General features: G+C 42.4%; 1 protein-coding gene across 3 annotated transcripts in view; it reads left to right on the forward strand.

Annotated features, from left to right (window-relative positions):
• The window catches only part of NPNT (nephronectin), a 93839-nt gene that overhangs the window by 16403 nt on the left and 53163 nt on the right, over positions 1-24273 (forward strand). For 2 of the 3 annotated variants that reach the window (XM_084625930.1, XM_084625928.1), the window contains exon 3: positions 3835-3885. The exons of the other annotated variant lie outside the window; for it this stretch is intronic. In XM_084625930.1, coding sequence (XP_084482056.1) covers positions 3835-3885 — 51 coding nt within the window. The remainder of the gene's footprint in view (positions 1-3834; positions 3886-24273) is intronic. 3 annotated transcript variants of the gene reach the window in all.

Here is a 24273-nt window from a genome sequence, read left to right on the forward strand (position 1 = left end):
GGAAAGTTAATGCAGCCTCAGACTGCTTGAATTGTTCAGCCTCCATATCTATGATAGGAAGCTCCTGGGCAGAAGGAGATTCCAGAGGCAACAACAGCTCAAGGGAATCCTGGCAGCCTATCTCCAATGGAGCTTCCCTGCCAGTGAGCTGACAGGGCACTGAGAGTCCCAGAGCTGGTAATTAGCCTCTTTCTGACCAGTCCTGGCCTCTGTATATTCTAGGATATCCACAGAGCTTGAGGGCAGTCCTCTGGTGGGAGAAACTGCATTCCTCTGATGGAATGGTTCAGAGACTACCCTATGAAGGTAGTTGTCTTCTCACCAGGGTTGCCTCCCCTGGATATTTCTATACAAGAGGACAATCCAGGTCTAAACTTGCAAATGTCTCTGTTGGGCCAGATGTTGGTATAAATCAGCAAAGCTTCAATGAAGTCTGTGAAGCTGTGCTGATTTACACTAGCCAAGGATCTGGCTCAACCATGCTGAGGAATATGTTAACTGGCCAGATGACATTTATAAATGATGCATCCAACATTACTGTATACTGAAGAGGATTAGTCTGGGGTTTAGCATAACAGATAGCTAAGGTACAGGATGAAAAAGATATTGTTTCAATGCAGCGCCTTATAATAGAAATTATATGGCCCATGAAACACCCTCTTGTTTTTTCAGCATGAGAGTGGCAGTTCTGTACCTGCCAACAATTCAGTGTGGTTTGTTTGAGGTTTCGCCCCCCACGCGCATTATTTTATCTAAGCAATAATCTGAGTTTCTCGTAGGAGCAGGTATTCTTTGTTTTACTTATTGGTCCATTTGACTGAATTATTCACTTCTATGTTGCTAAACAAGAACCTAGATTCTAGTCACATTACAAATGTATGGCCACTGAAAGAACCACAGAAACAAGATTGTTTCTATATGTCCATATATTTCTTATGTAAGATGCACCTGCTTTGGACCTGCCTGCATGCCTATTTGCAGCTCATTTGTATGCCAGTTTTACATAGTTAAGCTACACTAAACATTCATGCTGTGTGTTGCCCAGTGAACATTTGTCTTCCATTTTAAATTGTCTGAAATTGTAGTTGAAGTATAACACCCAAGATATAAACTTCTTTTAGTAAATAAGGTTTTGAGAATGAGAAACTTTATTAAGATAAAGTAGAAACCAAAATGTAAATCTTTTGAAAGAATAGCTATAAAAAGCAATTTGAAGTTTCATTTTGAATGCAGATTGGACAACTCCTTTGCTAGGGACAGTGGTAAGAAGAAATCTTCCTACATTCAAAGATGTGCAAATATGAAGGCTAAATCCTCAGCTGAAAAAAATTGGTGGTAGCTATTCTGTCAGCTCCTCAGCTGGTATGAACTGGTACAGCTCTACTGAAGTCAATGGAGCTGTACCAATTTATACCACCTGAGGATATTGCCATCTCTTCAAATACATAATGCCATTGGACAGAAAGTTAGAAGTGGCATATCAGTAGGAAGTGTTTAACTGAAATAAAATTCTTACTGTAGATTTTTTTAAACAGTGATATAATTTATTACCTTCAGCCATCCAACAATGGAACTCTCCTTAGCAATAACAAAGTCTATGTGAGATGTCCTGAGAAGTCTTTAATGGTGGGTGTACTTAATATAGCATCTACCTGTCATCTTCCACCATTGAGCATCTTATAAAGAAATTTTAACAAAAATAGGCCAATGATCAAATTTCCTACCATCTTCCACTGAAGTAATTGTGATTATGTTTTAATGGCATAGGTGCAGGGCAGTCAAAGGAATTAAACAATTCAATACTCATCCCATTGGTAAAAGTACTGTATAAGACTACACAAACCAGCCCCAGTAATGCAGAAGTGGCTTGGTAGTTTTAGCCAATCATAGTAAAATGCACTATCACAGAGCTGTCATATTACCAACACCAACGAGTGGGGCTTTCACAAGTATACACAGAGGGTGCTAGAAATGTAGATGTAACCAAGTGCTTTGCTGGAAATTTTGCATGATGCTGCCTTCTCACAATAGCTGCGGAGAAGCTATATGGTAGATGCTGCTGCTGCTGCTCTTGTCTTTATGAGATAAAATACATATTTTTCTAAATTGTGTAATATATTGATAAACATTTTAAAGAGAACTGAAAACACAAGGGTTTATACTCTCATTGATGCCTGCATGGATGTTTTTTGTAGCTCTCATTAGCATTGATGGGAGTTACCCATATAAATCCCTTCATGCATTGATGGGAGAATAGGCCTCATTGTTTAGGATTCCTGTATTCTGGGCATAACAATGCTTTAAATGGAAATGCAATTCTGTATGGTCTAAAATGCACTAATCTCAACTAAAAGCAAAACCATGCTTTGTGTCGCTAATGAGCCTTGGAAATACTGTGTTGAGACAGATTGGCTGTTTCCTAGAGGGCCCATTAAAATCAGTAGGATTTTTGACATTGACTTCAATGACTGCATGATTGGGGCCTAATTTAATCTGGTATAATTCACTAGATTTGCACATATATATCAATATATTGCATATCTATTTTATACATATCTATTTTTTTTGTAAAGAAACAGAAGTTTTTTGTGCATCTTTAAATATTCTAAAAAAAGAACAGACATTTGTATACAGAACTGCACTACTGCTTTAATATTGCTATGTAAAACAATACTGTGGTTTTGCTATTTTTATTCAATTACGTTTTTCAGTTCAAAAGCATATTGTTTTAAAATGTCAGAAAATATTTTAAGTGGTGTTAAAGAAACAGTATCCTCCTCTCTCAGATTGCACCCATTCCACCTGCAAAATACAAGAATTTTGTAATCTATTTTTTTTCCAGTAGTGTGGTTTGGCCATTTAGATTTTTCTCTTGTAGCGCTTAAATGTTACACTTAGGGCCTGTTCCAAAATTGATGGAAATCCTTCCATTGACTTCAATGGGCTTTGGAACAGAAATTTAGGGACTTATTATTATTCTCTCCCTTGTTTTACATTGATGTAACTAGTGTAAGTGAAATCGGAATCACATTCTGTGATGCTAGAAAACCAAGAACTGTAAGTTTCAGGCTATTTGGTACATTATGTTAATTTACTAATCTCAGCTACTTAATGTAACTGACCGTCCATTTTATTTGCAAATATTTGAACTGGGAAACACAAATCTGGTGTTTGGATTTTATTTTGTTTTAGGTTATTTAATTACATATGTTAATAAGAGTAGAAAAGGTTGCTAAGTATTTAATTCAGATGACAATCAAAATTTAAACACTGTAAAGATGACCAGCAATTTATATGCCAGCATCTTTATTGGTGACAGCTATTCTGATACTTAAAGTGCACATTATTTTAATTACACAAAAGTTAGTATCCAGATGCTAACTCCTTTTATGTTGGCTATATGGGAAAATCTACATGAGCTTGTATATTTAAATGAAAGGATACTGTTTCTTTAAGAAAACCATGTTTATGTTCTGTTATTGAAAACACTGAACTTTGAACCCTGAAATAAGATAATTTTTACAGCTGGATGAAGTGGCTATTATACTTTGCCAAGTTGGAGCTCATTGACTGAATAAGAATAGCATAACATCATTAATTGTCATCACTTTTATATAACATAATGTATTTGTTAAATCTCATAACAAAATAGTAAGGTGTTTCCATTTTTAAATATGTCCCAGAATTTTTTTTTATTTCAGAGAAGCTTTGACTGTTAAATGTGTGTAAGTCTCCAGGAATGTAGCAAGTTGATAAAAACCCAAGCCAAGTCCATCTTCCTTACAGAAAAAAAAAAAAAGCTGGAATTTCTTTTTTTGGACATTTGTTTTGCAGCTTTCTACGTCTTAAGGCAGAGAATAGCCAGAATAAGGTGCCAGCCCAAAGGTTAGCTAAACATATTTCTTGAAATAATTTTGGCAAACCTATGTCTTGGTGGCATGGTCTCAAAATCAGAAGTTTACATGAGAAATATAAAGAAACTTTAATAGATATTAATTTTAACATTTATTTTTTACTTATTTTGAGGGGGTGGGAGGAAATTTGTAGAGAGATGACTGTTTTAACCACAGATCTAATAATGACTAATGTAAATTTAGTATTCAAATAATCCATGGGCTTTTGTTCAAGGCCCAAGCAATGTTTTTCCTGTCTGGAAATCTAATGTACTTTCAATGCCACATTTACAATCTGATGAATTCAAGAGGCCTGATTCTGCTCTCACCTACATCACTGTGAATAAGGAGTAACTCCACTGAAGCCAATGGGTGTTAAATTTGTGTAAATCAGATTAGAATCAGATCCCAGTTCTGTAGTGCAACCAAACATGATGGTACTCACACTAACCTGCCTTTATCAGGAATTTAAAATTCAGTGATTATTGAATCCATGAAAAATTCAGGTAACAAATGTTTCAAAACAAACATTTGTGTTGGTAAAAAGCACTTGTATAAAATATTGTTGTGATGTGACTAAAGCCATTTAACATGTAAACTGGAAAATTTGCCCCCCAAAATTAAATAAATAAATGATTATTACCTTTTTGGGGGGAAATTTTCACTTGGTTTCTAAGGAAAATACTTAAGCATGTGGTTAAAGTTAAGTGTGTGATTAAGTCCCGTTAATTTCAGTGGGGACATTAGCATGTGCTTAAAGTTAAGCATATGCCTAAGTGCTCTGCTGAACAGGGATTGTGGTCTGAATTTACATGTGCATTGCAGTACCCTGCAAATAGCTATAATCAAGCATAGAGTTTATTACCAGAGATAGTCCCCCATTGTTTGCCATATATTATCTTGATGTTCAATTGACACATGTGTATGTGCAAACTGAATAGTTCTGACTGACTTGAACAAATGTAGTAGTTGTGCATCTAACATTAGAGACTTAAGCTTAACTTTAACGTTGACATTGTGCCTCCTGAATGCTATAGGTAAGTGTAAATGGTTTTTGAAAGATGTTTTGAATGAGTCTTTAGAAAAAGCATGCATATGTATGTAATATTTTATATAATATGTATTAAGGAGCTGGCAGGTGGGGCCAGGGGGCGGAGAGGAGCCCGTATCTGGCTAGCTGGCTGAGAGAAGCAAGTGGTGGGCAGCGGAGAGCCAGTGGTGAGGTGGCTGGTGAGGTCTCAGGGCGCAGTAGAAGTAGAGCAGGTCGGGGCCCCTTCAGAGCATGGGCCCAGTTCCATGGCGCCATTGCAAACCAGATACTGCCTAGAAATTGTGCGTTTGTACTTCTAATTCTGTTATTTAGGAAATAACATTAGTGAGTAATTCTGTACTGTATGTTATGGTTATAGTATATTGGAAATGTGATCCTTGGGTAAGACGTATTTTTATAATCTAATCTATTGTATAGTAGGTTAGACATTATTTTATATACATTTGGGCAGTAAAACCATGTTGAAGGAACTTATCTGGTCCATTTTATAAGGTAGATAAACCACAGAGATTAACTAGGTCAAAATTGACGTGGATAAAGCAGATTGTTAAAGTTTTACTTAGTGTGTGAAAATAATGTACTGTTGTTTGTACCTGAAAATGTGCTAGGAAGGTGATGGGGGCATAGTGGCCAAGCTTCAGGGAGAAGACATTGGTAGGAGTCATTAACCAGAGGGGATAGTCAGTTGGTCACAGCGTAACAGGGATCCTGTTTCAAGGTTCCTATATGTGAACGTGTTTATTTCCTTCAGTGTAGAAGTCTGGCATTAGGGGAACACAGGGAATTGGTGAAGGAGATTCAGGGGAAGTATGTGGAGGATTTGAAGATTAGGAAAGAGATTTTGTTCTGTATTCTGAAGTGAACAGGCATCCAGTACAGGTATCTGAGACTGAGTGATGTGTTACTGTCTCCAGGCAGGTGCATACATGAGGAGCTGCATTTGGACAAATGGAATTTAAAATATTGTGGACCATAAAGAAAGAGTTTATATTACTTAGGAAGAGCAGATGAAAACAGAGGAGTTTTGGCTGAAGAATGGTCAAGACAGTTTGTTTCCAATGTAGGCGATCTGGGGAAGGTAGAAAACAAGTTCTTAAGTTCTTGACCTTGAGTTCAAGGTCAAGTTGAACATCTGAGTTCTGAAGATTTGAGGTGAAGTTCAGATTTAAATTGAGAAGGCAGAGAGCAGATGGCAATTTGGATGAGGCAGTTCTTATGGATAGAATACCGTGTGGATATAATATATGAAGGAAGTTCTACAGAACAAGAAGATGACAAGCCAAAGAGAGAGAAACTGAGAAAAGGGGAAAAACAGTGATGAGTAATACAGATTGAGTGTATTCTGCATAGAAGTGATATTCAAGGATGAATTCAAAAAGAAGTACCTGGAGACATTTTAAAAGGCTCTCAGAATGCTGGGGGACACCTTAGTAGAAAAATCTGGAATTTCTATTGTCCGTCACAATATCCATCTCCTACTCCTGGGGGAATTCTGTACCACTGCACATGCGCAGAATTTATTTCCCCCACAGATTTCTTTGCTTCCCCACAGAAAAATGACTTTCTGACAGAAAAGCAAAGGGAATCCACAAGAGCGGTCATGCTTCCCTCCCCGGCAGTGTGGGTGTGTCGTTTCAGGCACTTGGAGGAGCTGTCGGAGAGAGAAATCACCATGGGTTGGGGTGGTCTGGGGACACCCAGGCTGGTGCTTCCTGCCCTGCAGTGGGCTTGGCTGCTAGTCCTGGCTGGGCAGGGGAGGATGGGTTTTATTCTTCTGCAAGGAATGGTTAGGGCTGGGGCCAGATTAGACCCACACCTAGAAACCTCCCCTGGCTGCAGGAAGCTCTGCCTCCCCTCACTTCATGCCCCCATCACTCCTCAGCCATGGGAGGGAGGGCTCACTGTATGGGGAGCTGCTCCCTCATCTGCCCAACCCCTGTGCAGCTGGATCCCCCTCCCCCACAATACACAGAACCACCACCCCCACTGAGCGCTCTGCACCAGAACCCTCATCTGTACCCTGGCTGAGCTCTTCCCCCCTGCACCTGAACCCCCCTGCACCCAGATCCCTCCCCCCGCATTGTTCCCTGCTCCCCCTGCATCCAGACCCCCACCCCTCCATCTGGATAACTCGCCACTGAGCCCCTGAAACTCGAACCCTCAATCTGATGAGCCCCACCTGCCCTGCACTCGGACCACCCCGATGAGCCCTCCAAACTTGGACTGCCACCCTGATGAGCCCCAGTACCTTGACCCTCCCCAACTAAGCCTCTCTCTCCCAGCACCCCCCCCCGCTGAGCCCCCGGATCCCCCGCTGAGCCCCAACCACCTTCACCGGGACCCCACTGCAGAGTCTCATTCCCCTGCACCTGGAGCCCTACAAGAGCCTTGGTGCATCCAGATCCCTCCTGCGCCCGGACCCCACACCAAGCCCCTTGCACCCAGATTGCCCCACACAGAACTCTCTCACGCCACAGCTGGATTCCCCTATACGAAGCCCTTCCACATTTGGATCCTGCCAGGCTGAGCCTGTCTGGTCTACACTTGGATCAGGGGCTAGGGCTTGGTATGCATGTGAGACTGTCCCTCTGGCTATCTTGGTGAGCATGGCATGGAGGTGCAGGGCCCTGGGGTGTTTCTGGGGCAGGCCTGGCCCTTGTACTGAGTCAGGGTAGGGTGCAGCTTCACTGCTGAGACAGTGTTCCAGGGGGGTGGGGTGCCAAGAGGCTGTAGGATGATTTCCCTCCTCCATGCAGCCAGTGGCCTGTGCTCCCCACTGCCATGTTGGAGCCTCCACATTTATTTATTGACAAATAAAACATGCAGAATTTTAAAATGTTGTTTGCAGACTTTTTAATTCTTTGGCACAGAATTCCCTCAGGAGTAATCGCCCTTGGAGGTTAGCTTAAAAGCTAATTCTGTGCGGCTGCAAAAACAACTGGTTTGCCTGAGCCTATGCTAGAATAGTCAATGTGAATCTTGTTCCACAAGCATTTTGTGAAATCACTGAGAACCTACACTACAAAAAGAAGGATTCTGAGTGGACTCCTCCTGAAGGTCGGAACAACAGACTGGACTTCTACATAGCGTGCTTCCGCTGACATGCACGGGCTGAAATTGTGGAAAAGCAGCATCACTTGCCCCATAACCTCAGCCGTGCAGAACACAACGCCATCCAGAGCCTCAGGAACAACTCTGACATCATAATCAAAAAGGCTGACAAAGGAGGTGCTGACGTCATCATGAATAGGTTGGAATATGAACAAGAGGCTGCTAGGCAGTTCTCCAACATCACTTTTTACAAGCCATTATCCTCTGATCCCACTGAAGGTTACCAAAAGAAACTACACCATTTGCTCCAAGGAACTCCCTGAAAAAGCACAGGAACAAATCTGCACAGACACATCCCCGGAGCCCCAAGCAGGGGTATTCTGTCTGCTACGCAAGATCCATAAACCTGGAAATCCTGGATGCCCCATCATCTCAGGCATTGACACCCTGACAGCAGGATTGTCTGGATATGTAGACTCCGTCCTCAGGCCCTACGCTACCAGCACTCCTAGCTATATTTGAGAAACCACTGACTTCCTGAGGAAACTACAATCCATTGGTGATTTTCCAGAAAACACTATCCTGGTCACTATTGATTTAGAAGCCCTCTACACCAACATTCCACACAAAAATGGACTACAAGCCTTCAGGAACAGTATCCCCGACAATGTCACGGCAAACCTGGTGGCTGAACTTCGTGACATTGTCCTCATCCACAACTATTTCACATTTGGGGACAATGTATACCTTCAAGTCAGCAGCACTGCGATCGTTACCTGCATGACCCCACAGTATGTCAACATTTTTATGGCTGACTTAGAATAACGCTTCCTCAGCTCTCGTCCCCTAACGTCCCTACTCTACTTGCGCTACGTTGATGACATCTTCATCATCTGGACCCATGGAAAAGAAGCCCTTGAGGAATTCCACCATGATTTCAACAATTTCCATCCCACCATCAACCTCAGCCTGGTCCAGTCCACACAAGAGATCCACTTCTTGGACACTACGGTGCTAATAAGCGATGGCCACATAAACACCACCCTATACTGGAAACCTACTGACCGCTATACTTACCTACATGCCTCCAGCTTTCATCCAGACCACATCACACGATGCATTGTCTACAGCCAAGCTGTAAGATACAACCGCATTTGCTCCAGCCCCTCAGACAGAGACAAACACCTACAAGATCTCTATCAAGCATTCTTAAAACTACAATACCCACCTGCTGAAGTGAAGAAACAGATTGACAGAGCCAGAAGAATACCTAGAAGTTACCTACTCCAGGACAGGCCCAACAAAGAAAGTAAGAGAATGCCACGAGCCATCACCTTCAGCCCCCAACTTAAACCTCTCCAGCACATCATCAAGCATTTACAACCTGTCCTGAAGGACGATCCCTCACTCTCCACAGATCTTGGGAGACAAGCCAGTCCTCACTTACAGACAGCCCCCCAACCTGAAGCAAATACTCACCAGCAACCACACAACAGAACCACTAACCCAAGAACCTATCCTTGCAACAAAGCCCATCACCAACTCTGTCCACATATCTATTCAAGGGACACAGTCATGGGACCTAATCACATCAGCCGCACCAGAAGAGGCTCGTTCACCTGCACATCTACCAATGTGATATATGCCATCATGTGCCAACAATGCCCCTCTTTCATGTACATTGGCCAAACTGGACAATCACTACTCAAAAGAATAAATGGACACAAATCAGACATCAAGAATTATAACATTCAAAAACCAGTCGGAGAACACTTCAACCTCCCTGGTCACTCAATTTCAGACCTAAAAGTTGCAATTCTCCAACAAAAAAAGTCAAAAACAGACTCCAACGAGAGACTGCACAATTGGAATTAATTTGCAAACTGGACACCATTAAATTAGGCTTGAAAAAAGACGGGGAACGGATGGGTCATTACGCAAAGTAAAATCTATTTCCCCATGCTAATTCGCCCTCCCCCCCCCGCCCACTGTTACTCTCACCTTCTTGTCAATTGTTTGAAATGGGCCATCCTGATTATCACTACTACAAAAGGGTTTTTTTTTCTCCTGCTGATAATAGCACACCTTAATTAACTGGTCTTGTTACAGTTGGTATGGCAACACCCATTTTTTCATGTTGTGTGTGTATATCTTCCTACTGTATTTTCCACTGCATGCATCCGATGAAGTGGGTTTTAGCCCACAAAAGCTTATCCCCAAATAAATTTGTTAGTCTCTCTAAGGTGCCACAAATACTCCTCAGTTTTTTTTGCTGATACCAACTAACACGGCTGCCACTCTGAAACCTGAGAACCTGTTGATATTTTTAAACAAACATTTATACATGGATCTTTGGTCAAATTAAAAAGGACTGTTATTGCCATGCCTATTTTCATCCGTAGTATCTGGCTTGTCAATCACCGAAGGGCTTATTTTCACTGCAAAATGGATTGATTCGGCTGTCCAAGATTTTTTTCAGCCAAGTGCCAACAGGTTCAATGAATAAAGCTCAAAATAGAGATAGTTAAAGTTTCTTACCAAATGTGTGCAAATAATATATCATTGCTTGTTCTTTCAAATCCACTTTACTACCTGTTGGGATGTCAGTTTCAAAACTGGCAGAGAAGGAGTTTTTGGAGAAGCAATTGATATTGAAATTTTATAGTAGTATTAATAGCTACAAAGTAGAAATCCTATTCAGGAATCAGTCTACATTATAGAATTGTATTTTGTAGATGCTTTTGACTTTATGGAACAAAATTACTCTTTGGACTTAAATTTCTCATGCTGCTTTTCCACCCAAATGTGATTATAAAAAAATGTTATGATTCCATATGGCAGCTTGTGAAGTCTGTGGTCCTTTGGAATTCACTTTCTCCTTCTCTGTAACAGTCTGAATTTGTCAGCCTTCAGGTTGTGCTTCAAAGTCCACCTTTTCTCCTTGCCTTATGCAGAAATATGTGTTGAATAGTGGTGGAAATGCTATAAACTGTATGCACAGCATAGCTGAGTTACAGCTGCTGTGAGACTTCCTCTGAAATCTTTACTTTTATGTGTTCACATTCTTAATCAAAACATACTGAATTTCAGCTACCAAGCACAACTGTATGTGGCTTAAAATACACAACATATGCCCTAATAGAGTTCTTCATGCATAGTGTTTAATGTCAAATATGGATTTCCAGACACTTGTTTCATATGTGAAGTAATGCATCATCACATCGTACTTAGTCTTGGGCATGAATGTATCAGTTTTGGTTTTTTAGCAGGAAAGCGGATTTGATTTAGTAACAGAACCTGCTTTCTATATTTAATGACTGACTTTCATCTTACAAATAAATAGTTTGACAGCGTCTTTTTTCATTTAAGTGTAACGACATAGTATATGCCTTCTGTTTTCTATGCTATGACCACATTCTAGTGCAATGTCATCTGCTTGGTTGATTGACAAGATCTTGATTGATTGATCTTCCATTGTTGTTGTTTGCAGTGTTTGTAGCTGTGTTGGTCCCAGGATATGAGAGACTCAAGGTGGGTGAGATAATGTCTTTTATTGGACCAACTTCTGTGAAAGGTAATCACTCTGATTACTTCTCTGATCTGAAGAAGAGCTCTGTGGAGCTTGAAAACTTGTCTCTTTCACCAACAGAAATTGTTCCAGTAAAAGATATTACCTCAGCCTTGTTGTCTCTCAAGCAGGATCAAAGCAACCACATGAATTGGATGATAAAGTTACAGGACCTCTTCTCTAAGATCTTGTCTACACAGGGATAATTAGGAAAGTTCATCCAAATAAATTTAGGGTGTGAATTTAAAATAGATTAGTTAAACTGCATTAAGCCCCTGTGTTGGCTTTCTCATCCAGAATTAAAGTGGCCTTAATTCCATTTATCTTAATTCACTTTGGAATGGAGGCTAACTAATCCAGTGGCTCTCAACCTTTCCAGACTACTGTACTCTTTTGGGAGTCTGATTTGTCTTGAGTACCCACAAATTTCACCTCACTTTAAAACTAGTGGCTTACAAAATCAGACATAAAAATAGTAAAATGTCATGGCATACTATTACTGAAAAATTTCTTACCTTCTCATTTTTACCATATAATAATAAAATTAATTAATTAGAATATAAATATTGTATTTACATTTCAGTGTATAGTATATATATCAGTATGAAGAAGTCATCGTCTGTATGAAATTGTAGCTTTTACTGACTTCGCTAGTGCTTTTTATGTAGCCTGTTGTAAAACTAGGTAAACAGCTAGATGAGTTGATGTACCCTGGTTGAGAACCACTGAGCTAATCCACGTTAAAAATTCAATTGAATTAACTTTCCTGAGTGTCCCCATGTAGACGAATAGTAAGAATCAAATATTCCTTCACTAAAATATGCAAACATTTTCTTCTTTGAGTTTTAACAAAGATAAAAGCCTGATTCATCTGTCACTTAGAGTAGTGTAACTCTACTGAATTCATTTGAGTCATCCTAGTGGGCTATATCCTGAGTTGGTGTAAATTGTCAGAGATCCAATAATGGAGCTCTGACAATTTACACCAGCTAAGGATATGGCAATAGTGCTTAATATTTTTAAAAGATCTGTTATCTAGAAATATCCATCTTCAATATATGAATCTTTTTCAAGATCCATTGAAATCTAATATAAAATCTATTTGAAGATTTTCTGTTTATACTATATCAGTATATCCCTGTTTAAGTCTTTCTTTTATTTATTATTAAAATTTACATGAAAATGGGATCTTTGTTGCCTAGTAGTGGTTCACTCATATTGCTCAGCTGAAGGCACTGACCCAGTCCTGCTCCCATTAAAGTCACTTTTTCCATTGATTCTAATGGGAGGAAAATTGGTCCCACAGGCCCCTTTGCATCATCATCATCACCCTTTGTTACTGGGGTGAAGTTTTTGTGATATCACAAACAGATGGTTATGGTGAGCAACTAGAAAGTAGAACTCTAAAGCAACAAAGATCCTGTTTTCATGTAAGTATCCTTTTTAATTAAAAAAAAAGAAAAGGAGAACCAAAATGAGAAAATAAATTTGATGCCAGCAGAATTGTTACTCAGTAGAGTATTTTTATTTTTCCATGAGGCCTCAACTGCTCTTTAATCAAAATATACTTTCCATCAGTTCCCTAAGTAAGGCACCACTTTAAACAAAAATTGGATAAGCAGATAATTGCTTTGGGAATTTTAGAGAATTCACTTTAGGAATGTATCATGCTTTCTTTAAGGTTTGCTGGTTGACGGATGGTATGATATTCTCTCTCTCATTGGTGTTTCAACATCATCACAACAATAAGCATTTTTAAAGAGGAAGAAGGTATTTAATTGAAAGATGTTGACCTAGACTAGGGTGACCAGACATCCTGATATTAGGGGCTTTGTCTTATATAGGCAACTATACCTCCCTCTAACCCCCACCCCTCCAAAAAAAAGTGTCCTGATTTTTCATACTTCCTACTTGGTCACCTTATCCTAGACTACAGAACAATCTAATTTCTATAACTGTATTTTTTTGGATGCTCTTCGGAGGAAGACATCTTGCATTTTACCAACAGCGACCCCTATGCCTTTCAAATAAAGTGGCAACTAAAAAAAACTTTAAAATTACTACCCACATGCTCTTTGGGACAGATTTGGCAGCAAGTCAGTTACAAATCTGCCAGGGAAAGCCATTAAGTGTAATGTTCTGTATCAGAAACAAATCTTAAATTGGAAGAATGTTGATCAAAGTCTTATTGCTCTCTCTGGAATGGAGAAGAAACTTCACGGGCCAGATGACTTTTTTCTTTTTAAACCAAACCAGTTTCCGGGTGGTAGAGTACAAGCATTGCTTGTGATTTATGGATGCAGGTAGAACAAACTCTTTCCACCCTAAATTGCTTTAGTGGGTGCAATTGTGTAAACTGCGAATTCTGTGATCTTTTAATCAGATGGCATGGGAGCAGGGGCACAGATGCAGCAAACAGAGCTGTAAACGGAGAGATTGAGTGGGTGTTCTGTTGGAGGAGAAGGGAGGAACAAGTTCCTGATCCTTAGGTGCAACAAGTGAGTTTTTTGTGGATGTTGTGGGTTTTTTTTTCTGGTTTGCATAGGTTTTTTCCCTTGTTCAGTTTGTAGAAGCTGGTAGGGGGCAGTGTGCTGTGAGAGGAGCAGAGTCCTGATTGCGGGCAGGGCTTCCCTGATTAGAGGGCCTATAAAGGCAGCCAAACAGTCTTCCAGCAGCATAGGTGCAGCACACAGAGCTGTGAACAAAAGAGTTTGTAAGCAGAGTTTGGAGTGGGGGTGCAGTGGTCTTGTTTTGTTTCGGCGTGTGTGTGTATGGAGGCGGGTGGCGGTGGTCGGGGACTCTCTCCTCAGGGGGACTGAGTCATCTATCTGCTGCCCCGACCGGGAAAACCGAGAAGTCTGCTGCTTGCCAGGAGCTAGGATTCGCGATGTGACGGAGAGACTGCCGAGACTCATCAGGCCCTCGGATCGCTACCCCTTCCTACTTCTCCACGTGGGCACCAATGATACTGCCAAGAATGACCTTGAGCGGATCACTGCAGACTACGTGGCTCTGGGAAGAAGGATAAAGGAGTTTGAGGCACAAGTGGTGGTCTCGTCCATGCTCCCCGTGGAAGGAAAAGGCCGGGGTAGAGACCGTCGAATCGTGGAAGTCAACGAATGGCTACGCAGATGGTGTCGGAGAGAAGGCTTTGGATTCTTTGACCATGGGATGGTGTTCCAAGAAGGAGGAGTGCTAGGCAGAGATGGGCTCCACCTAACGAAGAGAGGGAAGAGCATCTTCGCAAGCAGTCTGGCTAACCTAGTGAGGAGGGCTTTAAACTAGGTTCACCGGGGGAAGGAGACCAAAGCCCTGAGGTAAGTGGGGAAGTGGGATACCGGGAGGAAGCACGAGCAGGAGTGCGTGAGAGGGGAGGGCTCCTGCCTCATACTGAGAAAGAGGGGCGATCAGCGGGTTATCTCAAATGCCTATACACAAATGCTTGAAGCCTGGGAAACAAGCAGGGAGAACTGGAAGTCCTGGAAAAGTCAAGGAATTATGATGTGATTGGAATAACAGAGACTTGGTGGGATAACTCACATGACTGGAGTACTGTCATGGATGGATATAAGCTGTTCAGGAAGGACAGGCAGGGCAGAAAAGGTGGGGGAGTTGCATTGTATGTAAGAGAACAGTATGACTGCTCAGAGCTCAAGTATGAAACTGCAGAAAAACCTGAGAGTCTCTGGATTAAGCTTAGAAGTGTGAGCAACAAGGGTGTTGTCATGGTGGGAGTCTACTATAGACCACCGGACCAAGGGGATGAGGTGGACGAGGCTTTCTTCTGGAAACTCGCAGAAGTTACTAGATCGCAGGCCCTGGTTCTCATGGGAGACTTCAGTCACCCTGATATCTGCTGGGAGAGCAATACAGCAGTGCACAGACAATCCAGGAAGTTTTTGGAAAATGTAGGGGACAATTTCCTGGTGCAAGTGCTGGAAGAACCAACTAGGGGCAGAGCTCTTCTTGACCTGCTGCTCACAAACCGGGAAGAATTAGTAGGGGAAGCAAAAGTGGATGGGAACCTGGGAGGCAGTGACCATGAGATGGTCAAGTTCAGGATCCTGACACAAGGAAGAAAGGAAAGCAGCAGAATACGGACCCTGGACTTTAGAAAAGCAGACTTTGACTCCCTCAGGGAGCTGATGGGCAAGATCCCCTGGGAGAATAACATGAGGGGGAAAGGAGTCCAGGAGAGCTGGCTGTATTTTAAAGAATCCTTATTGAGGTTACAGGGACAAACCATCCTGATGTGTAGAAAGAATAGTAAATATGGCAGGTGACCGGCTTGGCTTAACAGTGAAATCCTTGCAGATCTTAAATACAAAAAAGAATCTTACAAGAAGTGGAAGACTGGGCAAATGACCAGGGGTGAGTATAAAAATATTGCTTGGGCATGCAGGAGTAAAATCAGGAAGGCCAAATCACACCTGGAGTTGCAGCTAGCAAGAGATGTTAAGAGTAACAAGAAGGGTTTCTTCAGGTATGTTAGCAACAAGAAGAAAGTCAAGGAAAATGTGGGCCCCTTACTGAATGAGGGAGGCAACCTAGTGACAGAGGATGTGGAAAAAGCTAATGTACTCAATGCTTTTTTTGCCTCTGTCTTCACGAACAAGGTCAGCTCCCAGACTACTGTACTGGGCAGCACAGCATGGGGAAGAGGTGACCAGCCCTCTGTGGAGAAAGAAGTGGTTCGGGACTATTGAAAAAAGTTGGACGTGCACAAGTCCATGGGGCCGGATGCGTTGCATCCGAGAGTGCTAAAGGAGTTGGCGGATGTGATTGCAGAGTCACTGGCCATTATCTTTGAAAACTCATGGCGATCGGGGGAGGTCCCGGACGACTGGAAAAAGGCTAATGTAGTGCCCATCTTTAAAAAAGGGAAGAAGGAGGATCCTGGGAACTACAGGCCAGTCAGCCTCACCTCAGTCCCTGGAAAAATCATGGAGCAGGTCCTCAAGGAATCAATTCTGAAGCACTTAGAGGAGGGGAAAGTGATCAGGAACAGTCAGCATGGATTCACCAAGGGCAAGTCATGCCTGACTAATCTAATTGCCTTCTATGATGAGATAACTGGCTCTGTGGATGAAGGGAAAGCAGTGGACCTGTTGTTCCTTGACTTTAGCAAAGCTTTTGACACTGTCTCCCACAGTATTCTTGCCAGCAAGTTAAAGAAGTATGGGCTGGATGAATGGACTGTAAGGTGGATAGAAAGTTGGCTAGATTGTCGAGCTCAACGGTTAGTGATCAATGGCTCCATGTCTAGTTGGCAGCCGGCATCAGGTGGAGTGCCCCAAGGGTTGGTCCTGCGGCCGGTTTTGTTCAATATCTTCATAAATGATCTGGAGGATGGTGTGGATTGCACCCTCAGCAAGTTTGCAGATGACACTAAACTGGGAGGAGAGGTAAATACGCTGGAGGGTAGGGATAGGATACAGAGGGACCTAGACAAATTGGAGGATTGGCCAAAAGAAATCTGATGAGGTTCAACAAAGACAAGTGCAGAGTCCTGCACTTAGGACGGAAGAATCCAATGCACTGCTACAGACTAGGGACCGAATGGCTCGGCAGCAGTTCTGCAGAAAAGGACCTAGGGGTTACAGTGGACGAGAAGCAGGATATGAGTGAACAGTGTGCCCTTGTTGCCAAGAAGGACAATGGCATTTTGGGCTGTATAAGTATGGGCATTGCCAGCAGATCGAGGGACGTGATCGTTTCCCTCTATTTGACACTGGTGAGGCCTCATCTGGAGTACTGTGTCCAGTTTTGGGCCCCACACTACAAGAAGGATGTGGAAAAATTGGAAAGAGTCCAGCGCAGGGCAACAAAAATGATTAGGGGACTGGGACACATGACTTATGAGGAGAGGCTGAGGGAACGGGGGATGTTTAGTCTACGGAAGAGAAGAATGAGGGGGGATTTGATAGCTGCTTTCAACTACCTGAAAGGGGGTTCCAAAGAGGAAGGATCTAAACTGTTCTCAGTGGTAGCAGATGACAGAACAAGGAGTAATGGTCTCAAGTTGCAGTGGGAGAGATTTAGGTTGGATATTAGGAAAACCTTTCGCACTAGGAGGGTGGTGAAACACTGGAATGCGTTACCTAGGGAAGTGGTGGAATCTCCTTCCTTAGAAGTTTTTAAGGTCAAGCTTGACAAAGCCCTGGCTGGGATGATTTAATTGGGCATTGGTCCTGCTTTGAGCAGGGGGTTGGACTAGATGACCTCCCGAGGTCCCTTCCAACCCTGATATTCTATGATTCTAAGTGTCGCTTTTATGGAGAAGATCCGAGGCTTGAAGATGCAGGTGGAAATTATGGTTGCTCAAAGCCCCTTCGAAACTGAGATGATGGAGCAAAGGCAACAGGAGGCTGAAGGAAAAAGTCAAGACCTGCAGATGCAAGCTGGACTGAAGAACTCGGAGGGGAGACTATTGGGTGAGGAAAGTGGTCTGTTGTAGCATGTGACTACAAGAACCAGGCAAAGGAAAAGACTGACTAGTGAAGGAGAAATAGAGCTCAGGAACAGGTTTGCTCAGTTGGAAAATGAAGAAGGGGCATGACAGGCTGTAACTGAAGGAGGAGAGGGCAAGGACAAAGAGAGGAGCGGCTAGTCCTGTAAGAAGAGAAGAGCCGATGGAAATACCCAGAGTTCAGAGCCCCAGGAGGGTACAGGATGACTTGCAGAAGATTGCAAGGGAGAATAAAAGAGGACTCGCAGCCAGAAAATCACACCATCACCAGGAAAAGGCAGGTCTACATGATTGGGGACTCCCTATAAAGAAGAACAGACAGGCCTGTCGCTAGAGCTGATCTGGAGAACAGAAGAGTGTGCTGTCTGCCAGTAGCTAAGATACAGGATGTGGACCCGAGACTGAAGAGGATCCTAATGGGAGCAGGAAAGAATGCATTGATTGTCCTTCATCTGGAAACAAATGACACACAGCTAGATTCTTGCTGGAACATATCAAGGGAGACTCTGCCAGGCTGGGGAAGATGTTGAAGGAAATGGAGGCTCAGGTGATCTTCAGTGGGATTCTGCCTGTCCCTGGAGGAGGAGAATGAAGGAGAGACAAGATTATGATGCTCAACAGATGGCTCAGCAGTGGTGCTATAAGGAGGATGTTGGGATGTTTGACTACTGGGAGGCAGTTCTCATGGGATGGACTCCACCTGAGTAGGGAAGGAAATAGACTTCTGGGATGGAGGTTGGCACAACTGATTAAAAGAGCTTTAAACTAGAAACTCAGGGGAGACCATTGTGAGATGCTATATATAATCATATAATCTCCACGCCTGATTTTAACATTGAGAGGGAGGAAAATCAAAGTAAGAAAGGAACTGCAGTGGGTAGGAGAATGGAAATTAAGAGAGAGGATCGTGTTGATACCAGTCAAATGATAGGCAATACTGGCAGTAGAATGACTGTACCCACTTGGGCACGAATATGCGTGAAGTCAAGCAGCAACAGTTAAGATGTTTGTACACCAGTGCAAGGAGCCTGGGTAACAAAATGGAGGAACTAGAACTACTAGTACAGGAAGTGAAGCCAAATATTATAGGGATAACAGAAACATGGTGGAATAGTAGTCATGACTGGAGTACAGGTATTGAAGGGTATGTGCTGGTCAGGAAAGACAGAAATAAAGGCAAATGTGGTTGAGTAGCATTGCATATAAATGGTAGACTATAAAGAGATTAGAATGGATAAGACAGCGTCTGTTTGGACCAAAATCACTTTGGGGAAGAAAGGTTTCAGAGTAACAGCCGTGTTAGTCTGTCTTTGCAAAAAGAAAAGGAGGACTTGTGGCACCTTAGAGACTAACCCATTTATTTGAGCATGAGCTTTCGTGAGCTACAGCTCACTTCATCGGATGCATCCGATGAAGTGAGCTGTAGCTCACGAAAGCTCATGCTCAAATAAATGGGTTAGTCTCTAAGGTGCCACAAGTACTCCTTTTCTTTTTGGGGAAGAAAGCTACTAGAGGTTCCCCTGATATAGTGCTTGGAGTGTGTTACAGACCACCAGGATCCGATTTGGATATGGATAGAGACATCTTTAATGTTTTTAATGAAATAAATACTACTGGGAATTGTATAATTATAGGAGACTTTAACTTCCCAGGTATAGATTGGAAGACAAGTGCTACTAATAACAGTAGGGCCCAGATTTTCCTGTATGCGATAGCTGACAGATTTCTTCACCAAGTAGTTGCTAAACCAACAAGAGGTGATGCCATTTTAGAATTGGTATTAGTGAGTAGTGAGGACCTCATAGAAGCACTGGTTGCAGAGAACAACCTTGGTTCGAGTGATCATGAGTAAGGCTGCGTGTTTGTCATGGAAGTCATGGATTCTATGACTTTCTGGGACCTCTGCAGCGGCTGGTGTGGCTGGCCTAGGGGCCACCTGGGCAGCTCAGGCAGCCTCTGGGCCAGCTGCATCAGCTACTGCTGGGGCAGTCTTGGGCCACGGCACCCTCCTCCCCCAGCAGCAGCTGGAGTTTGGGTGTGGGAGGGGGCTGGGGGTTGGGGCACAGGAGAGAGTGAGGGTTCTGGGCGATGCCTACCTTGCAGTGGGGGCTCCCTGGAAGCGGTGACATCCCTTGGCTCCTAGGCAAAGGGGTGCCCAGGGGGCTCTGCATGCTGCCTCCACCTGCAGGCACCGCCCCCCACAGCTGCGGAGCCAGCGCTTGGCTCAAAGCCAGAGCGCAGAGGTCACTGGCCACGCCTTCGCCTAGGAACAGAGGGAGGGGGGTGTCGTTGCTTCCAGGGAGGTGCAGAGCCAGGTAGGGAGCCTGCCAGCCCCACCAAACTCCCCTCCTCCCTCCCCCCAGCAGGGGTTCTGGGCCATGCACCACTGCCCCCTCCAGCACCCACAGTGCCCCCAGGCCACCCCCACCCCCCGAAGATTTAGTCAGGGGCATATAGTACAGGTCATAGGCTGTGAATTTTTGTTTACTGCCCTTGACCTGACCATGACTTCTACTAAAATTTCCCCTTGACTAAAACGTAGCATTAATTATGAGTTAATTCAGTTTAAACTAAATGGAGGATAAACAAAAATAGATCTGCAACAAGTGTCTTTGATTTCAAAAGATCTAACTTTAATAAATTAATGGAAGAACTCAAGAATCTGAATTTGGAGGAGGCTTGGAATTACTTTAAGTCGAAGCTGCAGAAGCTATCTGAAGCTTGCATCCCAAGCAAGGAGAAAAAGTTCATAGGGAAGGTTCTTTAGCCATATAAATAAGAAGAACACAAGGAGAGAAGAAGTGGGATCACTAAGCACTGAGGATGGGGATAATCTAGACGTGGCCCAACACCTAAACACGTACTTTGCCTCAGTTTTTAATGAGGCTAATGAAGAGCTTAGGTGTAGTGATTGAAGTCCAAGACCTCCCTGGTAGCATTCTCTGAAATGCTTCCAGTTCCACACGCAGGGCCAGTTAGACAGGCAGAACTGAAGTGTCTCAATGCGTGGATGAGACGAGGGTGTAGGGAGTAGGGGTTTAGATTTATTAGGACCTGGGGAAATTTTTGGGAAAGTTGGAGCCTATACAGGAAGGATGGGCTAAACCACCTAAATCAAAATGGAACCAGATTGTTGGCACTTAAAATTAAAAAGATCGTAGAGCAGTTTTTAAACTAATGGCTGGGGGAAAGCTGACGGATGCGGAGGAGCACATGGTTTGGACAAAGACATCTCTTAGGGGAGGATCTATTATTGGAAATTTTCTATGTCCTAGTAAGGAGGAGAGGATGGAAGATGATAAAATACGGTTAGGATCTGATGAGAAACAGTCAAATGAAAAAGAGGCCCTTTCAATTACATGATGGAGCTAAAAAGTGACAGATTTTTAAAGTGCTTATATACAAATGCTAGAAGTCTAAATAAGGTGGGTGAATTAGAGTGCCTTGTATTAAAAGAGGATATTGATATAAAAGGCAGTACAGAAACTTGGTGAGACACAATAATACCAGGGTACAAAATATATCGGAAGGACAGAACAGGTCATACTGTTGGGGGAGTGCCACTATATGTGAAAGAGTAAAATCAAATGAAGTAAAAATTTTAAATAAACCAAATTGTACCATAGAATCTCTATGGATAGTAATTCCATGCTCTATTAATAAGAATATAGCTGTAGGGATATATTCCCAACCATCTGACCAGGATGGGGATAGTGACTGTGAAATGCTCAGGGAGACTAGAGAGGCTATAAAAATTTAAAAACTCAATAATAATGGGGGATTTCATATTGACTGGGTACATATCACCTCAGGACGGGATGCAGAGATAAAGTCTGACTTCGGTACTGGGCAAACTGGTTAAAACAAAGGTAAAGAACAAAATTGTCAGACACATAGATGGACATAATTTGTTGGTGGAAAAGTCAACATGTTTTTTGTAAAGGGAAATTGTGCCTCACCAATCTACCAGAATTCTTTGAGGGGGTCAACAAGCATGTGGACAAGAGGGATCCAATGCAATTAGTGTATTTAGATTTTCAGAAAGCATTTGACAAGGTCCCTCACCAAAGGCTCTTAAATAAACTAAGCTGTCATGGGATAAGAAGGGAAAGTCCTCTCATGGATTGGTAACTGGTTAAAAGATAGGAAACAAAGGGTAGGAATAAATGGTCAGTTTTCAGAATGGAGAAACGTAAATAGCGGTGTCCCCCTGGGGTATGTACTGGGACCAGTCCTATTCAACATATTCATAAACAATCTGGAAAAAGGGGTAAACAGTGAGGTGGCAAAATTTGCAGACGATACAAAACTACTGAAGATAGTTAAGTCCCAAGCAGACTGTGAAGAGCTACAAAAGGATTTCTCAAAACTGGGTGACTGGGCAACAAAATGGTAGATGAAATTCAGTGTTGATAAATGCAAAGTAATGCGTATTAGAAAATATAATCCCAACTATACATAAAAAATGATGGAGTCTAAATTAGCTGTTACCACTCAGAAAGAGATCTTGGAGTCACTGTGGATAGTTCTCTGAAAACATCCGTTCCATGTGCAGTGGCAGTCAAAAAAGTGAACAGAATGTTGGGAATCATCAAGGAAGGGATAGATAATAAGAGAGAAAATATCATATTGCCTCTATATAAATCCATAGTACGCCCACATCTTGAATACTGCGTGCAGATATGGTCGCCCCATCAAGATATTGGAAAAGTTCAGAAAAGTTCAAAAATGATTAGCGGTATGGAACGGCTGTCATGTGAGGAGAGGTTAATAAGACTGGGACTTTTCAGCTTGGGAAAGAGATGACTAAGGGGGGATATGATAGAGGTCTATAAAATCATGACTGGTGTGGAGAAAGTAAATAAGGAAGTGCTATTTACTCCTCAGAACACAAGAACTAGGGGTCACCAAATGAAATTAGTGGGCAGCAGGTTTAACGCAAACAAAGGGAAGTATTTTTTCACACAAGGCACAGTCAACATGTGGAACTCCTTGCCAGAGAATGTTGTGAAGGCCAAGACTATAACAGGGTTAAAAAAAGAACTAGATAAGTCCATCAAGGGCTAGCCAGGATGGGCAGAGTTGGTGTCCCTAACCTCTGTTTGCCAAAAGCTGGGATGGGCGACAGGGGATGGATCACTAGATGATTGCCTGTTTTGTTCATTCCTTCTGGGGCACCTGACATTGGCCACTGTTGGAAGACAGGATACTGGGCTAGATGGACCTTTGGTCTAACCCAGTATGGCTGTTCTTATGTAGTGGCAGGGTGGCTAATGGCAGCAAGGATATGGAGGTGGAAATTACCACATCTGAGGTGGAAGTCAAACAAATCAGGTTAATGGGACTAAATCGGAGGCCTGGATAATCTCCATCCAAGAATATTAAAGGAGCTGGCACAAGAAACAGCAGGCCCAATAGCAAGGGTTTTTAATGAGTCTGTAAACTCGGGGGTCAAACCCTATAAGTAGAGAATTGCTAACATAGTTCCTATTTTTAAGAAAGGGGAAAAAATTATCCAGGAAACTACAGCACTATTAATTTTACTTCAATTTTATGGAAAGTCTGGAACAAATTTTGAAAGAGAAAGTAGTTAAGGACATAGAGGTGAACGGTAACTTGGATAAAATACAACATGGTTTTACAAAAGGTAGATCATGCCAGACCAACATGATATCCTGCTTTGAGACTATAACTGATTTTTTAGACAAAATTGTGGTAGATCTAATCGATGTCAATCTAATCTGTGTGAATTTCAGTAAGACATTTGGTACAGAAGATGGGGATTAATATGAGAATTGAAAGGTGGATAAGGAACTGATTAAAGGGGCGACTACAACAGGTCATACTGAAAGGTGAACTGTCAGGCTGGTGGGAGGTCACTAGTGGAGTTCCTCAGGCATTGGTCTTGGTACTAATCTTATTTAACATTTTTATTACTGACCTTGGCACAAAAAGTGAGTATGTGTTAATAAAATTTTCAGATGACATGAAGTTGGGAGATATTGTCAATACAGAGGAGGACCAGAATATCATACAAGAAGATCTGGATGACCTTGTAAACTGGAGGACTAGAAATGGGATGATATTTAATTGTGCAAGGTTATGCATTTAGGGACTAGCAATAAGAATTTTTGCTATAAGGTGGGGACTTACCAGTTAGTAGCTACAGAGGAGAAAGACCTGGGTTTATTGGTTGATCACAGAATGACTATGAGCCGTCAATATGTTGCGGCCTTGAAAA

Source organism: Lepidochelys olivacea, assembly GCF_965140295.1.
Source record: "Lepidochelys olivacea isolate rLepOli2 genome assembly, chromosome: 4".
NCBI classification, from domain to species: Eukaryota; Metazoa; Chordata; order Testudines; family Cheloniidae; genus Lepidochelys; species Lepidochelys olivacea.